This window comes from Sinocyclocheilus rhinocerous, unplaced genomic scaffold (genome assembly GCF_001515625.1).
Source record: "Sinocyclocheilus rhinocerous isolate Xijiao unplaced genomic scaffold, SAMN03320098_v1.1 scaffold605, whole genome shotgun sequence".
Taxonomy (NCBI): domain Eukaryota; kingdom Metazoa; phylum Chordata; class Actinopteri; order Cypriniformes; family Cyprinidae; genus Sinocyclocheilus; species Sinocyclocheilus rhinocerous.
In genome coordinates, this window is record NW_015661612.1 from 1,180,446 (window position 1) to 1,188,918 (window position 8,473).

The following is an 8,473-nucleotide window of genomic DNA, read 5'->3' on the forward strand; positions in this document are numbered from 1 at the left end:
ATGTGGACAACATCCGGATACAGGTCGCATGTTAATGCCAAGTGTAAACGCAGCCATGGATTATTTTACAGATCTCCTTGCTATGTTTCTGGACTTGGGAACATTTCAGTTGCGTTGCTGTCTATGGGAGGGTCAGACAGCTCTCAGATTCCATCAAAAATATCTTAATTTGTGTTCCGAAGATGAACGAAGGTCTTACGGGTTTGAAACGACATGAGGGTGAGTAATTAATGACAGAATTTGCATTTTTGGGTGAACTAACCCTTTAACACTTGGTTTTGCGTCAACAGAAATTACATTTTTTTTTAATGGACTCGTCCACTGGGTGGCAGCATAGCAAGAGTTCATGATCCAATATCTGCCATGTTATAAACAAAATTCATAGCTTACTGTTTATTCTGTACTAACACCAGTTCTGACAAATACTTTAAACTTTTTTTTTTACAGCAGTTGCTGCTGGTGGAATATCAATGCATAGTAAAATATTTGAACAAAAATTATTATTTTAATAGTTTCAGTACACTGATTCGTAAGGGCTTGAATACAAAATCCTTTAAACTGACACAATACAAGGAATTATTTTGAATTAATCTCTTCGATATGTTCAGGCGTTCGCCTGCTTCTGTTTCTCACAAAATTCGTTCTTTTTGCTTGCCTGTCAATCAGTATGGGACAACACGGTCAGATACAAAAATTGTGTCATAAAGTTTTTATAAAAATAATCTATTGAAACAACAGAATTGCTTTAAACTGAATAGCCATATTTTGCATATCACATAACCTATTTGAGTTTTGGTGAGTTTTTAAAAAACTAAAGGCAGGTGAAGTTGTGTGCAAAGCTGTCTTATGTCTCAAAGATCAGTGAGTGGTTGCTTGCTCCCTAAATGGCGTTGCAAAATAAACTCTGGAGATATGGACCTGTGGGCATGTCCTATAAATTACTCCCAGGCATTTTGTTGGGAGGGCTGGTTCATAAGGTAAAAGTACTTTATAGTGGGTGGAAAGGTCGCTCTACAAATTATTAACAAGCCAAACAAATATTGCATGGTTTCGCCGGTTAAGCTTTGTTGTTAGACATGATGGCAACATTTGAAGGAAGTGTGAGGCAAACACGTGGCAATAAGAGAGTGGAATGGGTATCAGCATGAAACGAGGTCGGAAATGAGGCGGGGCTTAGCGGCCCAAATGGTTAGATACGATGAGGTCTAAATAATATTCTTCATATTTAAACTTTTCCTGTGTGTAGTTTTAATTCAAATGCTATTAAAGTTTCAGTGTCATTATTTGAGTGTAAAATATTGCGGTTAAAGTAGCATTGTGTTACCACGTGGGTGGTACATGTTACTTTTCTCGGCGTCTGTCAGGATGAGCCAATCACGACTGTTTGTAAATTACTATTCAACGCAATTGTCGGTGCAGGTTTCTGTTTGATTGCTGCTCAATGGAAGACTTATCTTTCTGAGCCGCCAAGCGCCTCCTGCAGGAATGACATTTTTTTGTCTCACGGTTTTAAGCCACATTTGCTATCCAATGATGAAAAGAACCAGTCACGTGATGCAGAAAGCAGGAAGCGCAGCCACATCCACAGCACAGCAGCGCTAGAGTGAAACTGCAGACTGCTCGACCTGAACGCCCGAACGGGGACTGAGAATAAATCAATTAGACACCATGTTTTGGAGACTTTTCTTCGTGACAATATTACTAGCCTTCTTTGGATCGTTGACAAGCCAGGGATTTGCGCAGGGTGAGTGGATGTAACAGTGAAACAGCGAGTCCTGTTGGCACAGCGCAAACCAAAACGGTCTCTGTCACGCCATCTGCTACACCTTAACTGTGATTTTAATTAGGAGTGGTTGCGATAACGGTTCCATTAAGGATGCTTTTTTCGTACTTTTGAGGAATAAATGTTGGGTAATGATTCAGTTCTTATTGCATCAATTGCCATCGGCTGTCTGTTGCCAAATGACGATCATTTCAGATTTCAAAAGAACGGATAACACTATTAAGAAATAAATTCGTTTAAAAAAAGTATATGTAGATAGACCTTTTTAATGAACCGACTTATAAGAATCATTCGCATGGTAATGTGACAACACTGACCACCCTGTATATTTTAGTCCACTAAAAAGAACCGGTTCCCAAGAGTCGTTTATTCAGGAATCGAACTACTTTGGTCGCTTTGTATGTGTTTGATTCAACAAAAATACCTGATTCTTAAGAGTCGCTTGGTCTTGAATTGGAATATCCTGGTCGTGCTGTATGTTTTGCGCTATAGATTCAGTTGTGGTGTAGTTACGGGAATCCACGTCGCTCCTTCCACACCGATGAAGGAAGGTTCGAGAACTTCTTTGCCGGTATTTTTGAATGAATCATTCTAAAGAACCGGTTATTAGATTCCGGTTATTGACTTTGGCCTCGTTCTGATTTTTTCGTGATTCAGATTTACTCTCTGTTTTCAATTTTGCCCAGTACTGAACTCAAACTGGTATAGTTTTTATTATTATTTATTTTATTTTTTTTAACTGTCTGAAATTATTAATCACTTAGACTATCTTGTGTCTCACAATGATCGTTGGTTTGCCGCTGTTATGTAATCCAAAACATCAGGGTTTCTATTTTGTTTTCTTGTGGCTCTGCTTCCATTTAGATCTATATTTATCCAGAGAATCACATGTTGGGCTGTAAAATAAACCAGAGAATGCTCTCTCGCTCTCTTTCTCTCTCTCTCTCTCTCTCTCTCTCCCAATTCAATTCAAAATTGCTTTATTGGCATGACTTTAAATGATACAATATTGCCAAAGCTTAGTATATATGTACAAAAAGATACAAAATAATATAATAATAATTAAATGAACATCACAATAATAGAAATAATGGAATATTATAACATCTTAGAAATATTAAACTGTAACAAATTATAACGTGTGAACATTTGATACCACAGTCTTTAACTTACGTAGAAACACACATACATACTTATGATCACTCTGGTGGACAGTAGGGGAACAAAGGCACTTGGGCTGTTCTTGTAATCAAAATATCATAACTGGACCTTCTGGTGTAAATGACAGGCTTCTTTCTGGAGATGTAGACAGGGCTTTCTTTTGTGATACTTTGTTGCACTCACAGTGTGGGGGGAAAAAATATCTGCTGTTACTTCCATTTCACATCGGCTTTAAGGTTGTCACTATGTTTTTAAATGACCTTGGTTTGTGTGTGATTTGCCAGAGACATCAGATCATGTTCACTTGGTCACAAGACTCATTGGTCCTCTTGCCAGTTTTCTGTTCAGCTACTCCTCATCTACACAATAAATGTGTTGATCTACTAAAAAAAAAAGATTCTAGATTGGCATATAGTGGGCATGGCTCCGTTATCTTTCAGCTAGAGACTTGGAGAATGTTTTACTAATTGTAATAGCCTATTTTGTGGTTACTCAGTGTTCCTTGTTTTCCGGTTAAAAGGCCAAGAGATAACACTGACACAAACTGTGGCAACAAATCTTGGTCAACAATACAAGAAACCCAATGCCAATGTGTTGACATGCTTGCTGGAATTCTCAATTATAGTTTTTTAGGCATGCAAGATGTTATTTAATAGGTGGTTTCTTTTACAGATGAAGACTGTGGTTCATTGAGTACTTGTGAAGCATGTGGAAATGTGACTCACTGCCAGTGGATGAGCTGCTCAGGTCAGTCCCTCTTCCATGTCAAATTCAAAGCTCTTATGACAACAATCATCTGTCCATATATATGAATGAACCTTGGTTATACGCACATGAACATTTTCTGTTAAGCTTTTACTATATTTTTTTCCAGGCCAACATTTTGATCTATTTGGTATGATGCACACATGCTTCACCTGACTTATTGGTCACAGTGAATTGTCTGTCTTAGCATAGTACTTGTTTCATTTATGGTAAATGGATTTGGCCTTTCAGTAGCATGTGATTTTTAAAGTTTGAATATATAGCTTTGTTTTTGCTTCAGTGGTGTTGATATCCAGTTTAGTTTGCTATCCATGAATTAACATTATTCAGGGAATTATTCTTCACTCTTAAGCCTATTAAACCGCTTATAAACCTACTAAAACTGTAGTTTAAAATGAAGTTGATATGACTCCTTTTATTTATTTATTTTCTCCACTTGTAAACATTAGACCTTCTACATTTATTTTGCTTATTGTTAATATTAGTGTTGCTGATGTTTTATTGTAATATGAAGATTAAATTGAACATGAAAGACTGGTAATTTTCAACACTTTTTAAAAAAATTTTTTAAGATGACTGAAAGGAGGAAAAACCAAAGTGAAGTATGGACTTACTTCACTCAGTCATTTATTTACTTTATAACAGTAAATAAATATCGGTTCTGCATATCGGATATCGGCACATAAACACGCAAATAATTGGTATCGGTTATAAAATATCAATATCGGTCGATCACTATTCTAAACACAGATCCTGTAACTGTCTAAAGCATTCCTAATGTCATGTACAGATAATAGAAGATTGTAAACCAGGGTTTGTGTGTTTACCGGTTCATTGACTGCTTAATGCTGGCTTCGGTCAGTGTGAGCCTGAAGTAACTGCCCTTTTATCCCTGGAGTCCTTCTCAATGCCTCTTTGCTGATGGATGACGTGAAATGAATCATAGAGAGTAAACATACTAATGAAACGCACATACTGTTGCTATGGCACTCAAGGCTCTTCAGGAAAAAAAAAAAGGGAGAGAAAGAAAGTGTCCGTATCATGGGTGAAAGGAGTGGAAAATTCAAATTGCAGCAGAAATTGGTGAATGATGAATTGATGAAATATGTTTGATATATTGTTTTAAATAAAATTCAAGCTTTAAAGATATAGAAGGTCTTAAACGTCTATCCATTTTAATTTAGATTTAACATAGTATGAGAGTTACCATCTACACCATATAAGGTATGTGTTTTTGTGTATATATACAAAAAACAGGTGTAATGCAAAATATAGTTACAGGGTGGCAAATAAGCATATACGTTTTAACAGAACAAAAATAATAATAACCAGTTTCTGGCACTGTTGGATTTTTTTTTTTTTTTACTTTTATTTTCTTACTTAAGTGACGACGTGACGTGTAGGCCAAGTATGGTAACCCATACTTGGAATTTGTCCTCTGCATTTAACCCATCCAAGTGCACACACACACTCACACACACCAGGAACATGGCAGCCTGGGAGCAATTGGGGGTTCGGTGCCTTGCTCAGTAGAGTGCTGTTCGTTCACTCCCCCACCTACAATTCCTGCCAGTAATGAGAATCGAACCCTTGACCTTCAGGTTAGAGTTACAACTCTCTAACCATTAGGCCACAACTGCCCACTGCCACTGCCATTTTGTCATGAATGACAGTGCAGAGCATGCCATCAAGCTGAGTGCCGATTCTTCCACCCTCAATACCCACACTCAGCTTGACGGCACACTCTGCACAGTCATTCATGACAAAATGGCGGTGGCAGTGGGTAAATAAGTAAAGAAAAGTAAAGTACATAAATAAATTAATAGAAAATGAGCAAGGCAACGGACCCCTAATTGCTCCTGGGTGCCGCAGCAAAATTGCCCTCTGCTCCCGGGTGTGTGTTCACTACTCACTAGTCAATATACAATTTAACATATATGAAATTTGTCCACAATATTTATTACTTGATATGGCATGCATTAGATATAGGGCCGAAACATAAACATAGGTATATAAATTGGTAAAGCGTGATTCATAGTTTTGTATCTCTGAAGCATTAGAACATTTCTGTTTTAATAGTTAGAATGTAATTAGCGTGCGAGCTTGTTGTTTGTTTTTGTGTAATTTATTTATTTTGATTTAATTACTTTTTATTTAGAAATCTGTCTTCTGGTTAGTAGTTAAACAGTTTATATTACACTGTCTACAACAATACAGTTATAAACCACTTCCTTCGCACTTCACAGGTTTTGTTCTCGATCTTAAATTAAACGTCAGCTGTCATTCTCCACATTCAGAGCGTCTGTATTGTGTCTCTAAGTATGAGAGTATGCTTGACCGCAAGGAGAAGTGGTCTGATGGGCCTAAGCAGGTGTAATATCTGTAACCGCACCTCCCCCTGTAACAAAGCTAGCATTGTGCTGTCAGCTCCCCAGAGATGACGCGATCGGTTTACACTGATTCAGTGACGCAACATACTGGAAATATCTGGGTCTTTCCTGCTGTAGTGCAGACTAGTGGGTAGTATAAACGGGTTAAAATGTTTCAGACTCTTTAGATTATTCGAAATAGGTTTGCAAATAGTTGAGAGTATTTCTTATTGTGTCTAGGTACAAAATATGGGGTAAATGCTGGTGTTCTGTATTTAGGACAGGACTTTTTGATTCACTTTGAAGGTGTTCCTGTAAAGCTGTAAAGCTATTGTTTTCATGGCCTGTTTAAAACAATGTTCAGGCATAATCAACGTGCAGTGACATGAGCTGTAAATACGCTCATTTGAATTATTGATGTATGGCTCTGTGTGGGTGTAGGAGGAAGGTGAGACGACCTGGTACAATGTTTGCACAACAAATATTTAAACGTTTCACTACATCAATTGCATTAGGTATTAATACCTGTTTGCTAACCTTATCTGATATAATCATAATGTGATAGCATGCTGTGTAGACACCTGTGTAGATTATGATGTATGTAGTGATTCCCTTACAGATTTGTGCCACACAGATTCATAGACCTGAATCTGTATGTGTGTATATATATGGTGATTCTCATAGGCACACGTGTACTGAGACAGAGGCACAGATGTTCACTCTGTTCTGTTAAGAATAGAATCTCAATGGCAGATTTTGCGGTCTAATCTGTGAAAACCAGATTAGACCGGTTGGCATCATATTCATTCATCTGATTGCTCTAGAGCAGTGGTTCCCAACCACGTTCCTGGAGGACCACCAACACTGCATATTTTCCATGTCTCCTTAATCAAACACACCTGATTCAGATCATCAGCTCATTAGTAGAGACTCCAAGACCTGAAATGGGTGTGTCAGACAAAGGAGAGATACAAAATATGCAGTGTTGGTGGTCCTCCAGGAACGTGGTTGGGAACCACTGCTCTAGAGAGTGCTTGTGCAGTCTTTTTAAAGTAATGAACATGAATGCATTTCCCTTCAATCTTTACTCGAGACTGGGTAGCTGAATTTGTTTTGCCGGCCGCACAAACTGCTGAGGGCTGAGAAGTGGTGTGGAATGCGTGGACATTTTTGCTAGTGAAGCACTTATTCAAAAAGCAAGGAATTGAAAACATCTTGCTGTCGTCATAGTATGGAATTTCAACATGAGAGTTGTACCTTTCACAAAAGCATGTGACATTTCTTTCTCGGTGTATGCTGTTTTGAGGCCATAAAGAACACAATGTACTTCCAAACACCGATCTATAGTTTAACCCACCTGTTAAGGCTTTTTCTTGGGGCTCAGTTCACTGAGAAACTCTTCTTTTGACATAAAATACTCAAAGCCCGTCTTGGTTCAGTTCAGGTCACTCATATTGGAAAAAAAAGTCTGTTATGCTTGACTCAATGTATTGTAGAGTTACAAAACAGCACAAGTTGTAGCAGCAGCCAAATGTCTTTTATGCAGGCCTAGACAACATTATTTCTCAAACCTTGAGAACCTAGTTATTTGATATCTAGTAATGTATATAATGTTACTATTTTATTTATAATTTTTTAATATCTTAACAAATTCCATATGTACTGAGATGTTATTTTGCATGATTTCGATTTCTACATTCTACATTTTTTCTGTATTTTTAAAGTATTTTATTTCTAAATAATTTAAGGCATGAACTAATTGATGAATATGTTTTCTGTGTGACAAGGCTTTAAGCACATATATGAGCATACGCACAGTTAGTGAATTAGTCTGTTGTGACTCTCAGGGCTTTGTGAACTTTAAGGGTTAGTTCACCCAAAAATGAAAATTAGCCCATAAATTACTCACCCTCAAGTCATCCTAGGTGTATATGACTTTCTTCTTTCAGACGAATCCAGTGACAAACATGAGGAAGACAACAGTGTCGGTAAAGTGGATTACGAAACAATGTGTAAAAATTGAATTATTGCTATCAGTAGGAATTTCTGCGCTGAGCTGTCTGTCGTATTTGCACACAATGCTATTCATGTGTGACGGGAGGATACTCTAAATGAAAACCAGCTGATTGTGACAGAGGTTTCTGGAAAGTCTTCCTTGATTCCTCCTACTCTTTCTTATTATCTCTTTCTTATATGAATATGACATACTGTCAGTTTCTCCTCTTATTTCTGGGTCTATAACCTTTTTATAAGTCAAGGGAGTTTCTTTATTCTTAAAACTGATGGTATGTAAAGGTTGATCGAAGAATCGATGCAATTGCCCAGTTCTTTCTACATTTTTTATAATTTATTATCATTATTATTATATGCTGTTAAAAAATATATATATATATAT

The 8,473-nt window shown here is 37.2% G+C and overlaps 1 protein-coding gene across 1 annotated transcript in view; it reads left to right on the forward strand.

Moving 5' to 3' along the window:
• The first annotated feature begins 1,543 nt into the window (after positions 1 to 1,543).
• The window catches only part of LOC107726472 (sialomucin core protein 24-like), a 12,514-nt gene continuing 5,584 nt past the window's right edge, over positions 1,544 to 8,473 (forward strand). Inside the window, exons 1-2 of the mRNA XM_016536067.1 lie at positions 1,544 to 1,744; positions 3,617 to 3,691. Of these exons, the coding sequence (XP_016391553.1) occupies positions 1,669 to 1,744; positions 3,617 to 3,691 (151 nt within the window). The 5' untranslated portion in view covers positions 1,544 to 1,668. The remainder of the gene's footprint in view (positions 1,745 to 3,616; positions 3,692 to 8,473) is intronic.